At 49.2% G+C, this 26,597-nt stretch overlaps 2 protein-coding genes across 2 annotated transcripts in view; both read left to right on the top strand.

Moving 5' to 3' along the window:
* The first annotated feature begins 8,791 nt into the window (after positions 1 to 8,791).
* LOC149912230 (rho GTPase-activating protein 33-like) lies at positions 8,792 to 12,423 on the top strand. Its single transcript, XM_090130953.1, has 4 exons — positions 8,792 to 8,872; positions 9,524 to 9,646; positions 9,828 to 9,888; positions 12,407 to 12,423. The coding sequence occupies exons 1-4, from the start codon at positions 8,819 to 8,821 to the stop codon at positions 12,421 to 12,423; spliced, it is 255 nt and encodes an 84-aa protein (XP_089987079.1). The 5' UTR covers positions 8,792 to 8,818.
* A 21-nt stretch (positions 12,424 to 12,444) lies between these two features.
* LOC149912216 (rho GTPase-activating protein 32-like) overlaps positions 12,445 to 26,597 on the top strand; it is a 336,632-nt gene continuing 322,479 nt past the window's right edge. The window contains exons 1-2 of the mRNA XM_090130952.1: positions 12,445 to 12,457; positions 13,245 to 13,449. Coding sequence (XP_089987078.1) covers positions 12,445 to 12,457; positions 13,245 to 13,449 — 218 coding nt within the window. The remainder of the gene's footprint in view (positions 12,458 to 13,244; positions 13,450 to 26,597) is intronic.

Genomic DNA, 26,597 nt, shown 5'->3' with positions numbered 1-26,597 from the left:
AACAATCCAGCGAATTTGCATTGCTTATCTATGTACGCAAAATGTTTTTGCCATTCATCTCAAATATCAATACATCTGGCAAAATAAGATAGAAAAAGTATTTACAGACATTTTTGGACATAGATTACTTCTGGTCAAGTGGGAAAGAATCCCTAAGCTGCAATCATGAAATTCTTTTATCACTTTCTCTGATTTAGCCAGTGTTACTAAAAGGGAAATAAGACACAGGCTTTTGATAGCAGCTGCCAATTTAAGAATGATAATACGGTTTATTTTTCTTGGCTAAGATCAAAGTCCCGCATTTCAGGATTATCTCCAGCTCATCAAGTATAATTAACAGTTTTGGATAGCCACATTATTGTATAGCAATATTGTCTTCCAGCAAGGAATTTCATTGTTTTGACACGTGCCACAGGTTGTTAATAGATTGCCTGATTACCATTTATTTTTTTTATTGGCTTATGATGACCACAGAAAACTATACAGCAGCACCATAAAAACTTTAAATCCTATCCCATGTATCTGCATTCATACGAAAATTATATTGGAAAGCATTGGTGAAACTAAGATTACAAATTGAAGCAGAGGACAATTTCAGTGAAAGCCTGCAGGTTTCACAGCTCTGCCCATTTCAAACCCCTGAAGACATCCACGGGTTTCCTGCTGTGGGACACAGGCACTCACCTGCAGCTCAGCACTGCCTGCTCATGCCTGCGCACACCTTCAGGCTGGAACCAAGGAAATCCTCCGCAAAGACATCAGTACACTTTTGTTAGGATGACTTTCCTAAAGAAGCATCAAATATTTCTTCACGAGAAATACTGCAAGTCCCTTTGACACTAGCCCTTATTTTAAATGTTTAGATTTGTGCTTCATTCAGGCGTGCTGTCACTCACAAAAAGATTTTTATTCTTTTGTTTTTCATTCTGAGGAACACAGTGATTTCTGCCTTGTTTACTGACTGTAGGCACAGCAATACTCCTGCACCTTCGGGGAAACAGCAAATCCATCTCTTTCACACCCTACTTCTATCATGCTCATTCACCTTACAAGGTATTTATTGCAAGCAGCTCTTCCAAAAATGGAGATTAACAGAACCTGCAACCCAGGACACCTCAGTAAGCCAGTACTTTTCATCTCCTGAAGGTGTAGGTAGACACAGAGCTGGAACATCTTTTCCAGAGCTGTGTGATGCTATCTCATCTGTGTTCCCTTACTGTTGACTCAGTTTCACTTCTTATCTAACCTGGTTGCATCCCAGGATTTCTGGTGCCAAAAATAAACTGACAGCTTTCATCACTAGTTAAAAGGAAACTGCAATAGGAAAAGCATTTTTTCTGATTTCTCTGTTGATCAAAGATGCTTCCTGCAAGCCTGATGCGGTAGAAACAATATCAGCTTTAGAATGACAGTCATTAGAGCAGAATCCTTTCACTGATGAAATCCCACAGTCCTGAGTCATACAACACTGACACTGGAGGACACAGTAGTTTAGATGAGAGCGCATTAAAAATGACTAAGTTAAGGTCTCAGCAAAGAGTGACAAGTATGAAAAAAAGAGGTTGCAGAAACTGCTTCAGTTTGGCACTCTGGCATAAAGTATGACAACACACAACCTGCCTGTGCAGTTCCAGAAGCAGAAGAAAGCCGTCAACCAAGACTTGTTCTCATCTGCTCTGAAAGTCCACTGGGACAAGGCCACTTTTCTCTGATGTGCTTCCAGAAGTATCACTTCTGAGCACTGTGCCAGGGAGTTACAAGATACTGTTTGTGTGTACAGAGGAGAAGAAGACGTCTGTCTGGAAACAGACTTGGTGAAGGAGAAGCAGCATTTCCAGAGTACTTCAGAAAGAACTGAGCACTGCCCCAAGAGCTTCAGAGCGGCAGGCTGTCACAGTGTGCCAACCAGCTCAGCTGTGAGTTGGCACTGAAGCTGCACCACAGGGAGAACAAAGCCCCCTGTGCACCCTTGGAGAGCCAAGGGTTGGAGATTCATGAACCTTGAGCTCCTTTCCAACCCGGGCCATGCTGTGATTCTGGGATTCTCACCTTTGCCTCATCTGGCAGAGGGAGGCAGCTCTTTCTCTTGTCTCCCTATGGCTGTCAGGTCACCAGGGCCAGTGTCACACAGGGAACTGCAAACACTGTGTGTGCTGTGCCCTGCCCATGGCAGCACAGAGGCAGCTGCCAGCAGCTGATGCCCACAAGGACAGCCAGCCTGGACTTCCTTTGATTCCTTCCCTTTGGATCAGCGTCCTTCAGGAAGGCGGAACATCTCTCCAGCTGAGCAGCAGAGGACAGCAGGGCTTCGTTGTCTGGGCATGTTCTCTTCTGGCCCTCTGGCCCTCCCAGACACAGGAGGAGGACACAGAGGCTGCTGTCACACAGCCAGCCCTGCCTCTCAGGTCAGCTCTCAGGCCATCCTCTCTCCCCTCAGCAGCAGCTCACTGTTCTGCACTCCTCTGGCCTGGGCTGGCAGAGGTGTGCAGCAGTTCTGCTGATCTCCCAGTGCTGGCCATGTCTGCAGTGCCTGTGTGAAAGACACAGGAAGCTGCCAGCATTGCACTGCTCTGCTGTGCCCCTGCCATCACCGAGTTTGCTGTCAGCAGCTGCTGCTACACGTCCATTCAGGCACAGGCCTTTCCTTCCTGGCCCTCTTTCCCCCCTCTCTCCTCTGCTCTCTCTCGTGCTCCCCTTTGGCCTGGGCTGGCTGAGCAGTGCAGGCCTTGTTGTTGCTCCCTGGGCCAACTACGTCACGGTTCCCCGTGACTCTGCCAGCTGCTCTGACACAGCGACTGCGTCCTCAGTGTGGATTCCAGAATGCGACAGACGTCCAGAGAAGACTTCCAGGGCTGATTGGAACATGCTGCCATCAAGAACTGCCATGGCTCAGGCCCCCTGGGAATCTGCTCACAGCGAAAGCTGCTGTCACTCTGTGTGGGCACAGCCTTGTCTGTGTAGGCCTGCTCACACTGCAGCCCCTGTCTGCACCAGAACCGTGCCGATCCACCTTCTCTTGGCCTCCTTGCCTGCATGGAAAAGGGCAGCTTGGGCTGAAGTCCCTCAACTTGCAGATGGCCGAGTGAAGTCTCTGAGCCCTGGTGACCCACGCAGCTCTTCAGCCTGCTGACCTGCTCTGCTGGGGCTGTCTTAAAAGGCAGAGGGCACGTTATCCTAATGTCCCCACATCCATCCCTCTTAGCATACTGTAGGCCAGTTCCTAAAAGGACACCTGCACAATCTCTCTGAATGTTAATCAACACGTAGTTGGTCTGTGCACTGCAGAAATTGCACCTAGGTTTTCAGTGGTGATTAGCTATGTGTTTAGTCAGAGGTGCAATGGTTCTAATGGTGAGAGAAAGACATTCCCAGTTGTCATCAGGTGGAACACACTTCAGACTGGAATCCTCAAGCAGACTGCAGTCAAGCTTTCTTAATTATTCGTTGTTGTTATCAATTCAGACACATCTCTTAATTCCTGTCTGAATGAACATTCTGTAATAATCTGCTGAGACAGCGCAAGGCTTGACAATGAGACTATAGTTTATGAAAGCAGCACTTTTTACTTCCTTTACAAGTTCTTACCTGAATGCTAAATACAACATCAATTCACTTCTCACTGGGTTGAACGTTTTAAATATTTGGTAAACATAATGGTTCTAATTCTGACATTTAATATGAAAATATTAAAATTCCTTGTAAGTACTTTTTTGTTAGAATGCCAGATGCTAAAGGGATGAAGTGGCACAAGAAAGCAAAATATCTCTGCTGATGGCAGGAAGGACTGTAAGGATGGAAAGGCTGGTGTTTGCCATGGGCAGGGAAACACAGCTGGTTTTCTTGTTCCCTTTGTCTTTGAGTGCCAGAAAAATAGAGGAGAGCGTGCCCTCACCTTGGACCCCTCCTGCCCTCTGCTGCTGAGATGGAGAAATGTCCCACCTCCTACAAGGACGTCAGGACAAAGGTAAGTAATCAAAATATTTCCAGGCTGGCTGTACTTGTGGGCATCTGTTGCTGGAAAATTTAATGGCAGTAAACTGCCTAGATAATGAGAGAATGAGGGTGACAATAGAATGGTACGTAATCACAGTGCAATGAAAAAAGGATGCAGGGTGCAGGAAGGGAGGTGTGGACATTCTGAGTTGCAACTCTTTATTTGCTCCAGAAAGCTCTATCAGAATGGAAGACTGAAGGAAATACTTTAAGGGGTTTTTTAATGTGACTGGATAAAATATCCCTGTGGCAAATTGAATAACTGGGTGGTAAAGGGACATAGATACCTCACTGTTTCATGGAACCTTTCAATTAAGCACCTGAGCACTGTGTACAGGACTTGGGAATATAAGTATTAGAGGATCATGGAATATCTGTATTTGGAAGGGACCTCGAGGATCATGTATTCCACCTCCTGGTTCCACACCGGACCTCCTATGGGTCAAGCCCTGTGTCTGAGAGCATTGTGCAAATGCTCTTTGGCCTTTGTCAGCTCAGTGCCAAACCACTGCCCTGGGGAGCCAGTGCCAAATTCCATGTATCTAGTTCATCCTACAGAATGATGCCAAGAACAGTTATAGAGATCGACTTACAAACAAAATTCTTGTCTTGAATTAATGGTACACTCACCATTTAAAAAAAAAAAAAAAAGAAAAGAAAAAAAAAATCAAAGCCACATTCTTACGCTGGCATTTTACAGTATTGTCAGATTTTTGTAATTCTGTTTTGTCATATAAGATTCTCTCATCATGAAATAATGACCAAATTCTCTTTTCAGATCTAAACATACAAATGTTAAAGGCAACAGTGCTGTTCAAGAGTACATAAACCAGCTCAAACACTGCTTTGGCTATAAAACTGAAGGTAGTAAGGAATTTTATCAAGGAGTTAGAAGAAAACATGTAAGTGTAGATTTAAAAGCAACCTGTATTGTTACTTAGAGTTTGATATAGTGTAATCCAATGCACAGTACTTGTAACGTGTGTTTTACAAAATGCTGTGCAATGTAGGCATCTATTAAGATAAATGCTGCAAGTTCTAATATGTCCATGACCTTTTCAAACAGTTCCTTACTCCTACACATCACTACGAGTAGTTCTTCTGTCCGGAAGGATCACATGAGTAATTAACCTGTGACCTTAAGTCTGGAATTAAATGCATACAGTGGAAGTAAGAGCTGTGGGTTATTTTCTTTCTCTTTCAGTGCTGAACAGCCGAGGTGTTTTGTTTTGGAGGGTGGACAGTGATGGGAGAAGTGGGGAATGGCTTTAAACTGAGACGGGGGGTGTTGAGGTTTAGGTTGGATGTGAGGAGGAAGTTTTTCAGCCAGAGGGTGGTGAGGCACTGGAACAGGTTGCCCAAGGAGGCTGTGGATGCCCCATCCCTGCAGGCAGCCAAGGCCAGGCTGGATGTGGCTCTGGGCAGCCTGGGCTGCTGGCTGGCAGGTTAGAAACCCAACATGACTTTATTGCAGCCCTGGGTGCAGGGGGATCACTGCTCCTAGCATGCACACAGAAGAGCTGGAGCACACAGGTGATGTACATTCCACTTGTGAGCATTCCTGCACTTCCAGAGAGCGTGCGCCTGTTCCAATCACTGCTGCACAGATTAAAAACTGATTGCAGATGAGCTGTTTTGGTATGGGGTTCTTGCCAACGGTCTGCAGTGGCTGTGTGATTCCTCGGGGAGTTGCTCTCCAGCCCAAAGGTCATGTCCTAAGTCGACCAGATCCCGTTTGTGTCCAGAAATGGCTGACAACAGATCAGCTGCTGGTCAAGTTTCTAACATCACACTGGCCTTGCTCCAGTGTCTGTGTCATCAGCCCCAGCACATACGGTGCACCTCTTCAAGGCTTTGGAACACTGAGACTCTGCACTTGGGCTCCAGACATCCTGCTGCACCAAGAGGTTATTCTAGCCTTGGTATCTTGCAACTTTGTATATAACTACATCACTGTAATCATAAATGTCTAGGAGCATGGAGATGGAGAAATGAATCTTCCTGTAATTCTCTGTACTGCAGCCCCGTGGTTGTCAACACCTAATGCAATATTGAAATTTCAGTTGAGAAATTGAAAGTTGTCCCTAACAAAAAAACATCTGCATTTGTTATTGAAATCACACTAAGGATCAAGAAATGCAAATGCTTCTAGCATAACCACAATTACAGGCAGTGTTTAGACAAGCTCTTACAGGAAAACCATGAACACAAGGCTAAAGAGAGACTAAGTGATGCACTCTGCATGAATACTCATGGAAGTATTCACAGTGCAGGAGTCTGATCTGATTACAGATGCTGTGCTTTAAGTACCCCTTATCATATCTTTTTTTTCACTGTTGTGCAGGGGTTGGACTCAGTGATCTCTGGAGGCTGGAGATGCTGTTTGCTAATGGAAGATGGAGATAGGAAAAGCAAGTAAAAGGCATGCTGTGCATAGCCACCACATGGCATCTGCACCATTTCCCCCTGCACCAAGGAGGAGCAGCTCACAAGCTTGGCCTGGGCCAGGGAAGGGAGCAGACAAACATCTGGACCGACCCCAAACGAGCTGGTTCTGCAGGTTGGGTGTCTTCTGCTGCTTGTCTCACATCCTGCTGCTCAGCGGTAGATTTGTTCCTGCTCAGTGCTAACAGGAAACTCACACAGCATTTCTGTTTCAGCTGTGCCAACGCTTTGATCCCTTGCTGCTTGGATGGGGCGTTTGAAGAATGATGCCTGTGCTGATGTCCAGCCAGGCTTTGGGGATGAGTCTCCACACCAGGGTACGACTGACAGGACTGAGGGTTGGGGATCCAGCCAGGTCGAGTCCAGTGTGCTTTGCTCTTGTTCTTAGTGCTTGTTTTTGCTCAGGAGGGCAGGAGGTGAACCTCGTGAACCAATGCCTGCAGACGGGGTTTGCAGAGAAAGAGGTCCTGCAGGCCTTGTGTGACAGCCACGGAGCTGCAGCGAGGCTGCATCAGTGTAAAACACCAGAGATCCACGGAGGTGTGAAGGGGAGCTGTGGGCTGCAGTCACGCAGGAAGGGATGTGCATGCTCGGGGTTTGGTTGTTGTGTGTGTGTTAAGTGACTGTGATACCACTGCTGGGTCAGTGTGAGTGTACGGAACAAGTGTGACAGCCTTTTTGATGGAGCCCTGTGAAAGGAGTCCTATGGACTTGAGATCCAACTGTCAGCCTGTGAGCATCATCCAGGAGTTGGGGTAGGGGATGAGGCAAGGGAAGTTGGGCTGAGAAAGGGATAAAGCAGTCTGGCAGTAGTTCTGTGTTTCTCCCATCTCCTGCTTTATTTCCTTCCAGGTGAAATAGATGGGTGCTGCAACATGGCCTTGAATGTAACAAAACCCACTCTAGTGTGGATTTGACATGGGCCCAGCACTGCAAGGTACGCTGCTGGGAGGAAGCGTCCATCTGGCTGAGGGCAGGAAGGCCCTCCAGAGGGATGCACTGAGGCCAGTTGTGCGAGGCTCAACAAGAGCAAGCGCCAGGTCCTGCGCTTTGGTCATGACGACCCCGTGCCAGCTTCTCCAGGATTTGGCTGGGGTAGAATTCCAAGCAGCCCCTGATTCCAGAACGTTGGGCTGGGCTGTTGGAATCTTCTGCCCTTGTGACTGGTCTTGCCTCCCCACCCTGTCCGTCGTGGTGGAGCAGCCTGGTGGCCCTCAGTGATGTCATAAGGGCTAGAATGAGGGGAGGAGCAGTGCGTGCTGCGTCCCTTCATTGGAGCGCTGGAGCTCTGACTGAGCAGCTCGCTTGTTGCACTTGTGCACCGACTGCGTCCCTTTGTCTTCACACCGTCCTGTGCAGCACCTTGTAGGTAAGCTGAGACAGTGTGGGAGAGACGGGGGGACAGTGAGTGCTGAGAACTGCTGGCTGGCGGAGCTCATAGGCTCACATTATCTCCATCAGCAGAGGGGTGGCCATGAGGGACAGGGAGGTGATCGTCCCCCCCTGCTCTGCTCTTGTGAGGCCCCAGCTGCAGTACAGTGTCCAGAAAGACAGGGAGCTGTTGGAGAGGGTCCAGAGGCGAGCCACAGAGATGATCAGGGGACAGGAGCACCTCCCCTGCAAAGACAGGCTGAGGGAGCTGGGCTTGTTCAGCCTGGAGAAATGAAGGCTGTGGGGTGACCTCATGGCAGACTTCAGGGAGCCTAAAGGCTAAAGGGAGCCTAAAAAGAGGAGGGGAATCACCTCTTTGAAAGGGTAGATAACAGCAGGACAAGGGGAAATGGTTTTAAGTTGAAAACTTAAGTTTTTAAGTTGAGGGAGGGCAGATTTTGGTTTTTCCCTTGTAGTCTTTGCTAAACCGTGGAAGCAAACTGACCTGCTCTTTCTCTCTCCTCTCTCCACCCTCTGCCTGCTTCCCTGCTGCAGCTTTTGCTCGTGGAAGATCAGAGCAAAGTGACAAGGAACGGCTGCGGATTCGTGAGATTTCTCTTCCTTGTTCTGATCTCTTGCCAGGTACCTGCCATGCTTTGTCCCCCCACATGCTTTAGCAGCCCGTGACGCCCCGTGTTTAGTAACACAGCCTCATCCAGCTTTGATGGGACGCTGGTCACGTGTGGGTTTTCTCCACATGCTCTGCAGCTCAGCCCTCAGAAGGATGCTGTCTGTGGTGCTGTGAGCAGCTGGTCTTAAGGAAACCAATCCCTTAGGCAAAGAGTCCCAGCCCCAGCTTGTGCAGAGCTGCACAGCATCACCAGGGACACCAGCAGGCGTGCTTGGGCTGTGTGAGTGTGCCCGACAGCTGTAGGGAGCACAGCAGAGATGTGAACAGAGAAAATAAAAGTGTGTTTCTTTTCAGTTCCAGCTTGTCACACCTACGCTGATGGCTGTGGCGTGCAGCGAGATCAGCTGTGGGCCTGACCTGGCATGGACAGAGGTAGAGTATGAAGCTCTGATTGGTCTTTGTTCCCTGACTGCAGCCAGCAGAGTGAGCCGCAGATGTGCTCTCCTGCTTTCCAAGAGAGCTCCTCTGTGGCAAGACAGTAGTGCAAGAGTGGCAAGTTTATAAAAGTACCAGAGCCATCTCGGCTGTTGTGTTTGTCCTCTACTGACTTTTCCCTTGAAATGGCTGCAGAAACAACAATCATTCTCTGCTCTGTTTGGCCTCGCTGTTGGTTGGACTGCTCAAGAGAGCTGCTTGGTGCTTGCAGTGGCACTGTTTGCACCTTGTAACTGCAGCCGTAGCTTTGGTTTCCCTCTTCACGGTCTCCTAGCATCTGAAACAGTCAGCCTTCCTGCACAAAGAGCGCAGGAAAGGAGGGGGCAAAATGGACAAGGCCACCTGTCTGCGTCAGTGCCATTGCTGATTAGTCTGGGTGGGGAGAGATGCATCTTTGCATTGCCTGGCGTGTGCCTGCTGCACACCAGGGAGAGAAACAGCCGTTATTAGACTTGCAGTTCCTTCTGAAGTGCCCATGATAAGGACCGAGTGCATTTCCTGCAGCTTTCTCTGCAGATGTGCTCCTCACCTTGAAATCCTCCTTGTTGGTTCCCAGCTCCTCACCGTGGCCTGTGCTCTCTGTTTCAGGCTGAGAACAAGGGGAAGCCCCTGCTGGACCATGAGGTGGCACCTGTGAATGTTCCAGCTATTGCTGCTGCCCATGCTATTAAGAGATACGTTGCCCAGGCAGCGGATGAACTCTCCTTTGAGGTAAGCAGTTCAAGGCGTTCCTTGTTGTTCAGTTTTACAATGGCAAATGCCTTCAGAGCTGCACTGGTGCAAGTGCTTTAATGCTCGGCGATGTTTGGCATTGCAGAAGAATGCAGACATTTGAGCTGTGCTTTCCTCCCAGCCGTGCTGAAGCTGGGATTGACGTTGCAATCTCTTGCAGGTGGGAGACATCATCTGTGTCATCGACATGCCACCAAAGGAGCTGACCCCCTGGTGGAGAGGCAAGCTCGGCTTCCAGGTAGGCACAAGCTTCAGACTGGAGAGTGCAACTGCAGTAAAGGCAGGAATCTTAGCTTAGAGCTGCTCTGCCTGCATAGGATGCCTAGTGGACATAAACAGTTTCCCTGTGTCGGTGTCAGAGGACCTTGCCTTTGGCTGCAAATGCTGAAAAATTATTACCTTTATGCTGTGAACTATGGCCATTTTCTGCTGGATAGTCTTAAGGAACGTCAGGCAAGCACGTTCCAAGGGAAATGTTATGTGGCTTTAGGTTTAACAGTTCAGATCTGAGAAGTGCTGCATGCAATAGTTGGCCTCTCTTTTCTTCTTGTTACAGGTTGGATTTTTCCCAGGGGAGTGTGTGGAACTCATTAATAAGAACATTCCTGAGGCACTCATCAACTCAGTGCCAAAGCCAGGTAGGGATGTTACATTTGATGGTGTGGGGAAGCAAAATGAAGTCTTTTTTGGGGTGCGTTCCATGTTTAGTACCTCCTTTATCGATGCCACATTGTCCTCTGGGTTGATGATTCTTCATGCACACCATGGGGCAGAGATTTGGCCCAATCCTCCTGATTTTATGATTGGACTTGGCAAAACTATAGAATCTTCATAGAATGGCTTGGGATGGAAGGGACCTCAGGGATCATCATGCTCCAACCCTCCCTCCTCAGGATGGTCTCCCAGCCCCCACATTTAATGTCAGATTAGACCAGGCTGCCCAGGGCCCCATCCAACCTGGCCTTGGGCTCCTCCAGAGATGGGGAAAATCCCTTTTTGTATGTACTGGTTGGTAATGTTCTTCCCGTTCTGACGTGCTCTGTAGAATGTGCTGTGCTCGGCCTCGTCCAACGGAGCCAGACCTGAAATGACCTGGTTTCTTCCTTTTGTTGTGCAGTGCCCAAGAAACGCAGCAAGATCCTCACCTTCCTTCGTTCCTTGGTGAAGGCCCGCCCAAAGAAACCGACCGAGCGGGAGGTGGAGAAGGAAAGGGTGTTTGGCGGTGACCTGGGAGAGCATCTTCTCCACTCCGGTCGTGATGGTAAGGAGCTGCCCATTCCTGAGATCTTCCTCTGCTGGGCATCTAAAGAAGATGAAAGGGAGCTCGTATCTAGCAGGGGGCAGGCTGATAGCCATGGAGACACGTGTAATGGGAGTTGATGGCTGAAGGATCAAGTGAGGCGGATGCTCCTAAGAGACAAGCACATCTGTATTTGCTTCAGCCAAGCCTGGCTGGGCTTAGTGGATGGGATGTGACTCCCGGGAGCACAGCCTGCAGCACGATTGAATCAGGAGCTCCACTGACGGCTGGCACGTGTTCTTCAGTCCCCCAGGTCCTCCAGAGCTGCGCTGAGTTCATTGAGCAGCACGGCGTGGTGCAGGGGATATACCGCCTGTCCGGCGTCGCGTCCAACATCCAGAGACTGCGGTAAGAGTGCTGCGACTGACACAGCCTGAGTGCATCTGGTGTGGCTTTGGGCTTGCCTTCCTCTCGCTCAACCGGGTTTGCGTCCCTCTCTCCAGGCAGGAATTTGAGTCGGAGCAGATTCCTGAGCTCACCGTCCGTGACATTCACAGCGTGAGCTCCCTCTGCAAGATGTACTTCAGGGAGCTCCCGAACCCTCTGCTCACCCACCAGCTGTACGGCAAGTTCTCGGTAAGCACAAGGCCACGTCTTTCATTTCCCTCTTCCTGGGCCTCTTGGCAGATGGCTGCAGCAGTGCCCCAGCTCGGAGGCCCTTTTGCTGTCAGCCCCACGAGGTTTACTCGCAGTGGTGTACTAGCCTGATTGGTGTCTCGCTCCCTTTCTGCACTACTCCAGGATGCTGTTGGTGCCGCTACAGAGGAGGAGCGGCTGCTCAGAATGCAGGACGTCATCCAGCAGCTGCCCGCTCCTCACTACAGGTCAGTGCTGCCCTCAGCCTGCTGAGCTCAGCCCTGCTGCATTGCAGAGGGCAACGATGCGGTTCCAGGCTCTGTCTCACGCCGGCAACACGATGCCTGTGTATGCTGAAGGGTTGAAGGCTCCATGGGCTTACTTTATGGGGTCAGTTCCTGGGCACGGGGGCACGCTTGGTGCAGCTGATGGCTGCGGCTGTGCTGTGCTGGGGCTTGGTGCTGCAGCGTGGCACTCAGTCAAGTTGGATCTACTTCATCTTCGGTGACAGTAGCAATCACAAGAAGTAGCATGAATGGAGGTTTGCTTTCTGAATTGCAGCACGGCATGCTCGTTGGTGCTGAACGTTTGCCTCTCTTGTTTTCCAGGACACTGGAGTACCTGATGAGACACTTGGCGTGTCTGGCTGGGAGCTCCACCACCACAAACATGCATGCCAAGAACCTAGCCATTGTGTGGGCTCCAAACCTCTTAAGGTAAACTTCTGCTTCTGTTTCAACGCTTCCTCTGTTCTCCAGTTAAGAAAAACAGTCCTCTCTTTTTCTCCATCAAATGTGCTCTTCTCCTGTAAAATCTGTGGCTGACAGAAGAGCAGGAGCCTGGGCTGTTCTCCATCCCCACAGGCACAATGTCTAGGTGACAGTTGTGCTCTGTTCTTTAGATGGGACTGACGTGTCCTTGATCATCCAGGGGAATTTCTGCAGTGGCATCACTGATTGCCCACTGCGGAAGTCTCCAGAGCCTCAGCTGACAGCTTTTGGCTGCAACAATTCAGACTCGGGGAAACGGTCTTGGAGAAATGACTTCTAAAATCTGCCTTTTCTACAGATCACAGCAGAACGAGTCTGCCTGCGCCAGCGGAAGAGCTGCCTGCATGGAGCTGCAGACGCAGTCAGATGTGGTGGAATTCATCATCAACCACACAGACGTCCTCTTCTGCTCCAAATCCGGAGCAGACATTGCAGATGCAGCAGGTGAGTGTCTTCCTCCATTAGCTTGATCTTGACCTGACACCTTGATCAAATGCAGGCCTTCTCCAGGACCTTTGAGATTCTCTTTTACCATCAAGGGGACAGCAGACCTCTGGGCTTCCATTAGGGTATGGCATCCTGTTGCTGGATGCTGAGAATGTCCAAGCCCAAACTTCACAAGGAGGAAACCGTAATTATTATGTTTGCACGCAGGAAAAGCTTGATGCAAATGTGGCAGCGAAGCTTTCTCAGTTCCCTGCCCCCATTTCCTTGGGTTTTTCCTTGCCTGTTTTGATACAGTAAGCTGCTCTTAATGATGACCGTGTCCTTTGCCATAAACACACCTCTGCCCACATGGTTATGGTGGGCTCCTCTTCTTCCAGTGGCTCGGATAAGCAAGCCTGAGAAAAATACAGCACCTCCCCCAGAACTGTGGTGGCTGTGCTACTGCTTTCTGGTCCTCGCTCTTACCTGTGGTTTTCCCTGACAGGGCACAATTCTCTCCCAGGGCCCAAGTCTGTGGGGGTCTCTTCTGCTGCCACAAAGCTGCTCAGCCTGGAGGAGGCACAGGCACAGAGGCGAGGCCACAGCAGCTCTCCCCCTGTGACAGAGAGCTGCCAGGACATTGAAGTGGAAGAAAGCCCTGCAGCTGGGCAGGGCAAATTCCACACAGTCATCGACTTTCCATCTGAAAGGTAAAGAGGACTTTCTTTTCCAGCACCCAGCATCATTGTTTGGGTGGGTTTTTGTGTTTTCCTGCAGAAACCAGGCAGTGCTAGGAACAAGCAACTGCTGCCAAGAGCTCAGTGCTGCTCTTCCCTCACCCTGCACCACGCACGACTCACAGCATTGGCTGTTTTCTCTCTCCAGACAAAATCCACCCAGCAAGAATGAGGAATCACCAGCTAGCAGTTGGTGTTGCTGCTTCAGCCTCAGGAAGCCATCCTCTGGCAGCAAACGCCAACTGCAGCGCAATGCCAGGCAGCCCTCTGAAACAGCAGTGGTAGTCCTGGCAGGTAAGGGTGCAAATGCAGCTTCCAAATCCCTGCTTTTCAGGAACATCGAATTCAAGCTTGCTCTGCACATGTATCTCTTTCTAGCGTTCAATCCCGTGCCTAAATCTTCACCCCTGATCAAGTACCACTGTCGTAATTCAGCTTGTGAAAGTTTGACACTAACCCCTGTGTATCCTTTCTAGGTGAATCCAGCCCTTGCCAAGCCATAAGATCCAGGGCAAGCAGCGAGGATGCTCTCTGTGCTTCGATCAGTGGAGAGCTCATAGGAAGCACAAATTGCTGCAGTTCCAACAGCAGCCTTCCATCTGACATCAGTAATGGAGAGAAGGAGCTCATCGAAGTCCATGCTCTCATTACACCTGGCTCTGCTGAAGTTGGTGACCTGAGCCTCCCAGACACCACAGTCACAAGTGCGGATTTAAACCCAGAGTCTCTGCAGTGCAGCCCATCTGAAGCACAGTGTGAGTGCCCCGACAGCAGCACCTCCATGCAGGAGCAGGTCAGCGTCAGTGAGGAGGAGCAGAGCCTCTTGCAGGAGGACTTTCAATCAGGCCTCCAGTCCCAGGCACCGGACAGCAGCACTGAGAGCTCTGAGCCACTCTCTCCATGACAAGACAGGATGAGTCCCATCTTCACCGTGGACCTCTCACACCCTCCTGTCCTTTATATAATAATAAAAGCACACTTGTGCTCAACCAACGCCTTGACTGCCTCCAGAGTCTTCATTCACACGGACTGGGATGAATGCAGCACACAGCAAGGCACCCCAGCTTGCAATGCTGTGGCTGTTGGGTTTGTGCAGCACAGCTCCGGGTTTGTTCCTGTTTTGTCTTGCTTTGGGATGTCTGCATGGGGAGCTCTGCTACCATTTGGCATGGTAGCAAATAATCTCTCGCATCCTGGATGCTGCTCATGATACCCCCAAGCTTCCTGGCTGTGGCTTTGTGATGCTTTTCAGGGCTTTCTGATGCATTTTGATGCCTTGGCTGTTGCTTAACACCTCCCTCCTCGCATCATGTCCTTTCCTGGCTCCCACCTAAGAGCTGGTCATGCAGATCATCTCCAGACCTGTCATCAGCACACTGCGGCAGGGGAAGCTCCCCCTGGCCAACGTCAGGCAGTACTGCTTGGTCTGCAGCTCAGTGGCCATTTCCCTTTTAGGCGGCTCCTGCAGAAGAATCAAGCAGCAGAACCTTTTGCTCACCCTGCACCACACAAATGCTGCAAAAGCAGAAACAACCTGGGAATCTCTGGTTTGCAAGACTTCACAGACACTTATTGACTGTGTCTGATGGTTCCCTCCCATCCTTGATTTCCTTCTCCCCTTCTCCTCGTCTGATCCCACTGCTGAGCCATGATCAAGCTGCCCAGTGTGGCAGAGCATCGTGCAGAGCCGTGCTGGCACCTCCTCCCCTTCCTCTCCTGCAGCTCAGCGTGCAACCTGAGCAAGTTTTTTTCTGAGAAAGTGACCAGCTCTTTTCCATCCCTTTGCCCCTACAAACAGTTGTCCAGAGGATCTCGTCCAAGAATTCCTGGAACAGCCTGCAGCTGGCTCTCCTGAAGTTCAGGCTCCTGCCTTTGCTTCCTGCCAGGCCCGCATTCCTTGAGATCACCAACTCAAGGAGGGCATGGTCACTGCAGCCCTGACCGCCTCCTGTCGTAACCCCTGGTGTGCACCATGTCCAGCAATGCTTCCCTTCTGCTTGCTGTGCCCAATGCCTGCACCACAGAGTGATTCTCACTGCACTCCAGGAGTCTGTCAGATTGCTTGCAGCCAGCCATGCTGATTTCCCAGACTGACTGGAATCCCCCATCAGGATGAGAGTCAGTGAGTGTGATGCTTCTGCTGGCTGCAGTAAGCAGCTCCCACCAACAGGCTCTCTTTCCAGGCGGCTGTAGCAGACCCTCACCTCCAGAAGCCCTGCACTGCTGCACTTCCTAATTTTACCCACAAGTTCACAACCTGCTCATGGCTCTTCTTAGTTCTTTGCACTCAACTTCTCATCATAGAGGGCAAATCCCTTGCCTTCCAGAATTCCATAGTATCAATTGTGTCTGCTAATGTCAGGATTTTTTTTCTTTCTTTTCTTTTTCCATTTTCTAGGTAGGAAAATGAATTTCTGAGCCAGGAGAAGCAGAAGTGAAACAGTCTTCCTGGCACTGCTCAGGTTGCAGGAGTTGCCAAGTGCTCCTCAGGTAATGTGTGCTGAAGAGCTGACCTTGGTGGCAGGGGCTGTGGCTGCATTTTGTGCCTGTCATGCGAGAATACAAGAAAGCCTATTCAGAGCAGGAGCTGCAGAGCGAGATAAACATCACGAGAAGGTAAGGCTGAGAAGCAAGGCCACCTCCAGAAAGAAGAGAAAAACTGAGTCAAGTGAGCTGCGTGACGGCCGTGTGATGCTGACCATGATTGGAGGAAGAGCGCATGGCTGGGAATGACTGATGGCTCTGGTTGGATGGGTGCCTGTGTGCACAGAGGTAAGGAGTGTTTGTGGGATGTTTTGCTGGCATCTAACGGCTGTAAGGGGAAGTCAAGAGAGAAAACTTGTGAATGCATATAAGGGATGTTAAAATCTGGAACAGACTGTTTGGATCAGTCACAGCTGAGTCCGTGCCAGATTGCCACACTGCCAGAACTTGGGGCCCAGGATTTTCCTTAGAGTGCCAACTGCTTATTTTAAATGATAAAAAGTAACATTGAAAAAAGCTTCGCTCCTTGCATTAGAATAAGGCATTGATATTTGATGTTTCTGTCTTTCCATTCCTTTAGCAGCCTGGGTGTGGATGCAGCTGCATGCATCTGCTGCCCTCCCCTTCTGTTTTGTGTAAAAGAACAGTAAAATATGCAATCAGTGTGAGATCTTTCTGAAGTATTTTACTTTATTTGCCCCTAGGCTGCAATGGCTGGGAAATGGCAGTGTCACCCAGGAGCCCACACGGCGACCTGATGTCTCATTGTTGGGGTCTATTGGAAACCACCACGATGACAAAAGAATGCCTGGGATTCCTCCGGCCCAAATGCCAAACCTTGCACTTGGCTGTGCTGAACCTCATGAGGTTCACCCAGGCCCACCTCTCAAGTCTGCTGAGCTCAAACAGATGTCATTTTTCTCGTGTCCTTCCATTCCGAGTCCATCTGTTCCCCAAAGCAAAAGAATTCTGACGAAGGCTGCAGTTGCAGCTGACTTCCCAAGGCTGCAAGACGTGGTGGTGACACAGCCTTGTGCTTCTGCATTTGTGCTCATCCCACGTTTCCTTTCTCTGTCTCGCAGGTCAGCTCCTGCTGGAAGCAGATGGTATCCCAGTGTGAATGAAGGTCAGTGCAGGAGCAGCTGCTGATGGGAGGAAGGAAGTCCATGCTGAAGAGCTCTGAAGCATCTGCAGGTATGGTTCTGGAGGAGGCAGCAGTGATGTCGGAGGGCTCCCCAGCAGGAAGCTGTCTCATCCAAATTCTTGCTGAGTGGTTGGAAGGGAGCTTTCTGCATGACAGCAGCACCAGTTACTCGACTCAAATGCTGCAAAGACAAGGATTAGCACGAGTTCCAGTATCTACAGTATCATCACGAATCACGATAGGATTACAATGTGTCCTCATACAAACGCAGCCATTTCTCTCTGAGTCCAAAGGCTGTCCAGAAAGCATCTTTGAGGTCTCTCAGACCAAACCACTGCTGTCCGTGTGGGATCTGACTCATTAGGGTATAGGGGTTAGGAACCACAGGCTGTCTTTTGAGAACGGGTTCAGTCATTTCCTTACATCTTGCACCAGCCGATACGTGCCGTCTGCCTTCCGTGCCGACAGGATTGGGGTGTTATAAGGCCACAGACAAGGTTCCAGAAGACCATCCTTAACCACTGTCTGTGTTACAGCTTTTAGACCCACTCTCCCTTCTAAGGCTATGGGATATTGTTGCTGTTTCACAGCTCCACTCCCTCCTTGGGCAGTTCTTTGTAAGGGAAAATTGTGAGTCCACCCCGATTTCCTTCCCCTGCCCACACCTTTGGATTCATTTCTTCTTCATCACAGCTGTTAACACATTCATTGACACCTGACATCTGTTTCACAGACTTACAGCTGTAATCTTCATTTAACTGTTAAATCTCTCCCCCATAAATCGGTCCCTGCTTCAGGCACACAGAACAATTGCCCTGCAACTATTTTATCTTTCCATTTTAGTTCTGTGGTCTCCAAGAGTGGAGCTGTCATTTCTGATCCCTCAGCCCCAGTTATGCACAACAGCCACATCCAGATACACGTATGGTACCTCTGAACTAGCTAATGCTGTAGGATGGAATGTTGTTTCTGCACTGGCTATCAAATGTGGGATTGCTCTGAAGCAGTACAGCACAATGTGTTTTGTAATTTGCCCTTAGAAACAGTTTGAAAAAGTAGAAAGACTTTATTAGTCTTAGTATTAGTAAAAAGAAGTTATTTCATAACATATTTTAGAAATACAGTTGTTCAATCGTGATCAATTCTCACTTACAGAACTGTAATAGTTACAAATTGCATGGGTATAGCATTAAGGACCAGAAAGCATGTTGTAAGGCCAACAGACTCCAAAGAAGCCAGGGCCTCCACACAAGGCCGAACTGACTGACTCTTTGGGCAGGTTGGGATGCAACAGGCAGGCATCAAGAGACTCCCCTCTGTCCTCCTTCCAAACTTCTCTCTATTCAGGGATGAGCAGGTGTCCAGAAATAGTGGCCAAGTGTTGATAAGCAGCTGTCAGGCGTTCAATAATTAGCAGTATACCTGCTGAGCTAGCAACAATTGGTGTTTAGCCAGTCACACACACACACACAGAATGGCCCGGGTTGGAAGGGACATCAAGGATCAGGAATCTCCAACTCCCTGCCACAGGCAGGGCCACAAACCTCTGTAGCACTGCACATATGCACATTGCTGGATACAAACAGCAGTGTGGGAAAAAAACTGTATGCTGTGGATGCAAAGGGTGAATCAGAATGGCTTAACAGCTGTCCCACAAGGAAAAGCAATCCCTTACCTGCTGTGCCATGCTCATGGCAACAGCAATGCAGATGCCAGCAGCTGATGCCCACAAGGACAGCCAGCCTGGACTTATTTTCTCTACATATATTTGTCCTGATGTCCTTGTAGAACCTAGGACATTTCTCCATCTCAGCAGAAGAGGGCAGGAGGGGTCCAAGGTTAGGGCACACTCTCCTCTTTTTCTGGCACTCAAAGAGAAGATGATAACCAGATGTGTTTCCTTGACCATGGCAAACACCAGCTTTTCCATCCTTACAGTCCTTCCTGCCATCAGCACTAATTGAAACAACATCCCACTCACCTTTGCCATGTTTGGCAGAGGTTGCAGCTCTTTCAATTGCATCCCTCTTGCTTTCAAGTCAAGAGCTCCTGTGTCACACAAGGAAAAGCAATCTTTTACCTGCTGTGCCATGCTCATGGCAGAAGCAATGCAGATGCCTGCAGCTGATGCCCACAAGGACAGCCAGCCTGGACTTATTTTCATTACATATCTTTTAATGTCCTGATGTCCTTCTAGAAGCTGGAACATTTCTCCATCTCAGCAGAAGAGGGCAGGAGGGGTCCAAGGTGAGGGCACACTCTCCACTTTTTCTGGCACTGAGAGACAAAGAGAGCATCAAAACCAGATGTGTTTCCCTGCCCATGGCAAACACCAGCTTTTCCATCCTTACAGTCCTTCCTGACATCAGCACTAATTGAAACAACATCTCACTCACCTTTGCCATGTCTGGCAGAGGTTGCAGCTCTTTCTATTGCATCCCTCTAGCTGTCAAGTCAAGAGCTCCTGTGTCACACAAGGAAAAGCAATCTTTTACCTGCTTGGCCATGCTCACGACAGCAGCAATGCAGATGCCAGCAGCTGATGCCCACAAGGACAGCCAGCTGGACTTATTTTCATTACATATCTTTGTCCTGATGTCCTTCTAGAAGCTGGAACATTTCTCCATCTCAGCAGCAGAGGGCAGGAGAGTTGCACAGTGAGGTCACACTCTCCTCTATTTATCTAGCAGTGAAACATTAATACAAAATGAAAACGAGATGTGTTTCCCTGCCCATGGCAAACACCAGCCTTTCCATCCTTACAGTCCTTCCTGACATCAGCACTAATTGAAACAACATCCCACTCACCTTTGCCATGTTTGGGAGAGGTTGCAGCTCTTTCTATTGCATCCCTCTAGCTTTCAAGTCAAGAGCTCCTGTGTCACACAAGGAAAAGCAATCTTTTACCTGTTGTGCCATGCTCATGGAAGCAGCAATGCAGATGCCAGCAGCAGATGCCCACAAGGACAGCCAGCCTGGACTTATTTTCATTACATATCTTTGTCCTGATGTCCTTCTAGAAGCTGGGACATTTCACCATCTCAGCAGAAGAGGGCAGGGGAGTTAAAAGGTGAGGGCACACTCTCCCCTGTTTATCTGGCACTCAAAGAGAAAGAGAAAATGAAAAACAGATGTGTTTCCCTGCCCATGGCAAACACCAGCCTTTTCATCCTTACAGTCCTTCCTGACATCAGCACTAATTGAAACAACATCCCACTCACCTTTGCCATGTCTGGCAGAGGTTGCAGCTCTTTCTATTGCATCCCTCTAGCTTTCAACTCAAGAGCTCCTGTGTCACACAAGGAAAAGCAATCTTTTACCTGCTGTGCCATGCTCATGTCAGCAGCAATGCAGATGCCAGCAGCTGATGCCCACAAGGACAGCCAGCCTGGACTTATTTTCATTACATAACTTTGTCCTGATGTCCTTCCAGAAGCTGGGACATTTCTCCCTCTCAGCAGCAGAGGGCAGGAGAGTTGCAAGGTGAGGGCACACTCTCCCCTGTTTATCTGGCACTCAAAGAGAAAGAGAAAATGAAAACCAGATGTGTTTCCCTGCCCATGGCAAACACCAGCCTTTCCATCCTTACAGTCCTTCCTGACATCAGCACTAATTGAAACAACATCCCACTCACCTTTGCCATGTCTGGCAGAGGTTGCAGCTCTGTCTATTGCATCCCTCTAGCTTTCAACTCAAGAGCTCCTGTGTCACACAAGGAAAAGCAATCTGTTACCTGCTGTGCCATGCTCATGGCAGCAGCAATGCAGATGCCTGCAGCAGATGCCCACAAGGACAGCCAGCCTGGACTTATTTTCATTACATATCTTTGTCCTGATGTCCTTCCAGAAGCTGGGACATTTCACCATCTCAGCAGAAGAGGGCAGGGGAGTTAAAAGGTGAGGGCACACTCTCCCCTGTTTATCTGGCACTCAAAGAGAAAGAGAAAATGAAAATCAGATGTGTTTCCCTGCCCATGGCAAACACCAGCCATTCCATCCTTACTGTCCTTCCTGACATCAGCACTAATTGAAACAACATCCCACTCACCTTTGCCATGTCTGGCAGAGGTTGCATCTCTGTCTATTGCATCCCTCTAGCTTTCAGCACAAGAGCTCCTGTGTCACACAAGGAAAAGCAATCTGTTACCTGCTTCGCCATGCTCATGTCAGCAGCAATGCAGATGCCAGCAGCTGATGCCCACAAGGACAGCCAGCCTGGACTTATTTTCATTACATATCTTTGTCCTGATGTCCTTCTAGAAGCTGGGACATTTCACCATCTCAGCAGAAGAGGGCAGGGGAGTTAAAAGGTGAGGGCACACTCTCCCCTGTTTATCTGGCACTCAAAGAGAAAGAGAAAATGAAAACCAGATGTGTTTCCCTGCCCATGGCAAACACCAGCCTTTTCATCCTTACAGTCCTTCCTGACATCAGCACTAATTGAAACAACATCCCACTCACCTTTGCCATGTCTGGCAGAGGTTGCAGCTCTGTCTATTGCATCCCTCTAGCTTTCAACTCAAGAGCTCCTGTGTCACACAAGGAAAAGCAATCTGTTACCTGCTGTGCCATGCTCATGGCAGCAGCAATGCAGATGCCAGCAGCTGATGCCCACAAGGACAGCCAGCCTGGACTTATTTTCATTACATACCTTTGTCCTGATGTCCTTCCAGAAGCTGGGACATTTCTCCCTCTCAGCAGCAGAGGGCAGGAGAGTTGCAAGGTGAGGGCACACTCTCCCCTGTTTATCTGGCACTCAAAGAGAAAGAGAAAATGAAAACCAGATGTGTTTCCCTGCCCATGGCAAACACCAGCCTTTCCATCCTTACAGTCCTTCCTGACATCAGCACTAATTGAAACAACATCCCACTCACCTTTGCCATGTCTGGCAGAGGTTGCAGCTCTGTCTATTGCATCCCTCTAGCTGTCAAGTCAAGAGCTCCTGTGTCACACAAGGAAAAGCAATCTGTTACCTGCTGTGCCATGCTCATGGCAGAAGCAATGCAGATGCCAGCAGGTTATGCCCACAAGGACAGCCAGCCTGGACTTATTTTCATTACATACCTTTGTCCTGATGTCCTTCCAGAAGCTGGGACATTTAACCATCTCAGCAGAAGAGGGCAGGGGAGTTAAAAGGTGAGGGCACACTCTCCCCTGTTTATCTGGCACTCAAAGAGAAAGAGAAAATGAAAATCAGATGTGTTTCCCTGCCCATGGCAAACACCAGCCATTCCATCCTTACTGTCCTTCCTGACATCAGCACTAATTGAAACAACATCCCACTCACCTTTGCCATGTCTGGCAGAGGTTGCATCTCTGTCTATTGCATCCCTCTAGCTGTCAAGTCAAGAGCTCCTGTGTCACACAAGGAAAAGCAATCTGTTACCTGCTTTGCCATGCTCATGGCAACACCAATGCAGATGCCAGCAGCTGATGCCCACAAGGACAGCCAGCCTGGACTTATTTTCATTACATATCTTTGTCCTGATGTCCTTCTAGAAGCTGGGACATTTCACCATCTCAGCAGAAGAGGGCAGGGGAGTTAAAAGGTGAGGGCACACTCTCCCCTGTTTATCTGGCACTCAAAGAGAAAGAGAAAATGAAAACCAGATGTGTTTCCCTGCCCATGGCAAACACCAGCCTTTTCATCCTTACAGTCCTTCCTGACATCAGCACTAATTGAAACAACATCCCACTCACCTTTGCCATGTCTGGCAGAGGTTGCAGCTCTGTCTATTGCATCCCTCTAGCTGTCAAGTCAAGAGCTCCTGTGTCACACAAGGAAAAGCAATCTGTTACCTGCTTTGCCATGCTCATGGCAACACCAATGCAGATGCCAGCAGCTGATGCCCACAAGGACAGCCAGCCTGGACTTATTTTCATTACATATCTTTGTCCTGATGTCCTTCTAGAAGCTGGGACATTTCACCATCTCAGCAGAAGAGGGCCGGGGAGTTACAAGGTGAGGGCACACTCTCCCCTGTTTATCTGGCACTCAAAGAGAAAGAGAAAATGAAAACCAGATGTGTTTCCCTGCCCATGGCAAACACCAGCCTTTCCATCCTTACAGTCTTCCTGACATCAGCACTAATTGAAACAACATCCCACTCACCTTTGCCATGTCTGGCAGACGTTGCAGCTCTGTCTATTGCATCCCTCTAGCTGTCAAGTCAAGAGCTCCTGTGTCACACAAGGAAAAGCAATCTGTTACCTGCTTTGCCATGCTCATGGCAACACCAATGCAGATGCCAGCAGCTGATGCCCACAAGGACAGCCAGCCTGGACTTATTTTCATTACATATCTTTGTCCTGATGTCCTTCTAGAAGCTGGGACATTTCTCCATCTCAGCAGAAGAGGGCCGGGGAGTTAAAAGGTGAGGGCACACTCTCCCCTGTTTATCTGGCACTCAAAGAGAAAGAGAAAATGAAAACAAGATGTGTTTCCCTGCCCATGGCAAACACCAGCCTTTTCATCCTTACAGTCCTTCCTGACATCAGCACTAATTGAAACAACATCCCACTCACCTTTGCCATGTCTGGCAGAGGTTGCAGCTCTTTCTATTGCATCCCTCTAGCTGTCAAGTCAAGAGCTCCTGTGTCACACAAGGAAAAGCAATCTGTTACCTGCTTTGCCATGCTCATGTCAGCAGCAATGCAGATGCCAGCAGCTGATGCCCACAAGGACAGCCAGCCTGGACTTATTTTCATTACATATCTTTGTCCTGATGTCCTTCTAGAAGCTGGGACATTTCACCATCTCAGCAGAAGAGGGCCGGGGAGTTACAAGGTGAGGGCACACTCTCCCCTGTTTATCTGGCACTCAAAGAGAAAGAGAAAATGAAAACCAGATGTGTTTCCCTGCCCATGGCAAACACCAGCCTTTCCATCCTTACAGTCCTTCCTGACATCAGCACTAATTGAAACAGCATCCCACTCACCTTTGCCATGTCTGGCAGAGGTTGCAGCTCTGTCTATTGCATCCCTCTAGCTGTCAAGTCAAGAGCTCCTGTGTCACACAAGGAAAAGCAATCTGTTACCTGCTGTGCCATGCTCATGGCAGCAGCAATGCAGATGCCAGCAGCTGATGCCCACAAGGACAGCCAGCCTGGACTTATTTTCATTACATATCTTTGTCCTGATGTCCTTCCAGAAGCTGGGACATTTCTCCATCTCAGCAGCAGAGGGCAGGAGAGTTGCAAGGTGAGGGCACACTCTCCCCTCTTTATCTGGCACTCAAAGAGAAAGAGAAAATGAAAACCAGATGTGTTTCCCTGCCCATGGCAAACACCAGCCTTTCCATCCTTACAGTCCTTCATGACATCAGCACTAATTGAAACAACATCCCACTCACCTTTGCCATGTCTGGCAGAGGTTGCAGCTCTTTCTATTGCATCCCTCTAGCTGTCAAGTCAAGAGCTCCTGTGTCACACAAGGAAAAGCAATCTGTTACCTGCTGTGCCATGCTCATGGCAGCAGCAATGCAGATGCCAGCAGCTGATGCCCACAAGGACAGCCAGCCTGGACTTATTTTCATTACATATCTTTGTCCTGATGTCCTTCTAGAAGCTGGGACATTTCACCATCTCAGCAGAAGAGGGCCGGGGAGTTACAAGGTGAGGGCACACTCTCCCCTGTTTATCTGGCACTCAAAGAGAAAGAGAAAATGAAAACAAGATGTGTTTCCCTGCCCATGGCAAACACCAGCCTTTCCATCCTTACAGTCCTTCCTGACATCAGCACTAATTGAAACAACATCCCACTCACCTTTGCCATGTCTGGCAGAGGTTGCAGCTCTGTCTATTGCATCCCTCTAGCTTTCAACTCAAGAGCTCCTGTGTCACACAAGGAAAAGCAATCTGTTACCTGCTTTGGCATGCTCATGGCAGCAGCAATGCAGATGCCAGCAGCTGATGCCCACAAGGACAGCCAGCCCGGACTTATTTTCATTACATACCTTTGTCCTGATGTCCTTCCAGAAGCTGGGACATTTCTCCATCTCAGCAGCAGAGGGCAGGAGAGTTGCAAGGTGAGGGCACACTCTCCCTTGTTTATCTGGCACTCAAAGAGAAAGAGAAAATGAAAACCAGATGTGTTTCCCTGCCCATGGCAAACACCAGCCTTTCCATCCTTACAGTCCTTCCTGACATCAGCACTAATTGAAACAACATCCCACTCACCTTTGCCATGTCTGCCAGAGGTTGCAGCTCTGTCTATTGCATCCCTCTAGCTGTCATGTCAAGAGCTCCTATGTCACACAAGGAAAAGCAATCTGTTACCTGCTTTGGCATGCTCATGGCAGCAGCAATGCAGATGCCAGCAGCTGATGCCCACAAGGACAGCCAGCCTGGACTTATTTTCATTACATATCTTTGTCCTGATGTCCTTCTAGAAGCTGGGACATTTCTCCATCTCAGCAGAAGAGGGCCGGGGAGTTAAAAGGTGAGGGCACACTCTCCCCTGTTTATCTGGCACTCAAAGAGAAAGAGAAAATGAAAACCAGATGTGTTTCCCTGCCCATGGCAAACACCAGCCTTTCCATCCTTACAGTCCTTCCTGACATCAGCACTAATTGAAACAACATCCCACTCACCTTTGCCATGTCTGGCAGAGGTTGCAGCTCTTTCTATTGCATCACTCTAGCTTTCAACTCAAGAGCTCCTGTGTCACACAAGGAAAAGCAATCTTTTACCTGCTGTACCATGCTCATGTCAGCAGCAATGCAGATGCCAGCAGCTGATGCCCACAAGGACAGCCAGCCTGGACTTATTTTCATTACATACCTTTGTCCTGATGTCCTTCCAGAAGCTGGGACATTTCTCCCTCTCAGCAGCAGAGGGCAGGAGAGTTGCAAGGTGAGGGCACACTCTCCCCTGTTTATCTGGCACTCAAAGAGAAAGAGAAAATGAAAACCAGATGTGTTTCCCTGCCCATGGCAAACACCAGCCTTTTCATCCTTACAGTCCTTCCTGACATCAGCACTAATTGAAACAACATCCCACTCACCTTTGCCATGTCTGGCAGACGTTGCAGCTCTGTCTATTGCATCCCTCTAGCTGTCAAGTCAAGAGCTCCTGTGTCACACAAGGAAAAGCAATCTGTTACCTGCTTTGCCATGCTCATGGCAACACCAATGCAGATGCCAGCAGCTGATGCCCACAAGGACAGCCAGCCTGGACTTATTTTCATTACATATCTTTGTCCTGATGTCCTTCTAGAAGCTGGGACATTTCTCCATCTCAGCAGAAGAGGGCCGGGGAGTTAAAAGGTGAGGGCACACTCTCCCCTGTTTATCTGGCACTCAAAGAGAAAGAGAAAATGAAAACAAGATGTGTTTCCCTGCCCATGGCAAACACCAGCCTTTTCATCCTTACAGTCCTTCCTGACATCAGCACTAATTGAAACAACATCCCACTCACCTTTGCCATGTCTGGCAGAGGTTGCAGCTCTTTCTATTGCATCCCTCTAGCTGTCAAGTCAAGAGCTCCTGTGTCACA

Source organism: Phasianus colchicus, chromosome Z (assembly GCF_987193195.1).
Source record: "Phasianus colchicus chromosome Z, bPhaCol1.hap1.1, whole genome shotgun sequence".
NCBI lineage: Eukaryota > Metazoa > Chordata > Aves > Galliformes > Phasianidae > Phasianus > Phasianus colchicus.
Note: the sequence above shows the minus strand (reverse complement) of the source record. Positions and strands in the feature narration are given on the sequence as shown.

Bases quoted from the DNA above. Each gene is read 5' to 3' on its own strand.
- LOC149912230 (XM_090130953.1), top strand. From the start codon at position 8,819: ATGGCTGTGGCGTGCAGCGAGATCAGCTGTGGGCCTGACCTGGCATGG. The intron at 8,873-9,523 runs GTAGAGTATGAA...TCTCTGTTTCAG, and splicing joins CTGACCTGGCATGGACAGAG to GCTGAGAACAAGGGGAAGCC. The intron at 9,647-9,827 runs GTAAGCAGTTCA...AATCTCTTGCAG, and splicing joins CGGATGAACTCTCCTTTGAG to GTGGGAGACATCATCTGTGT.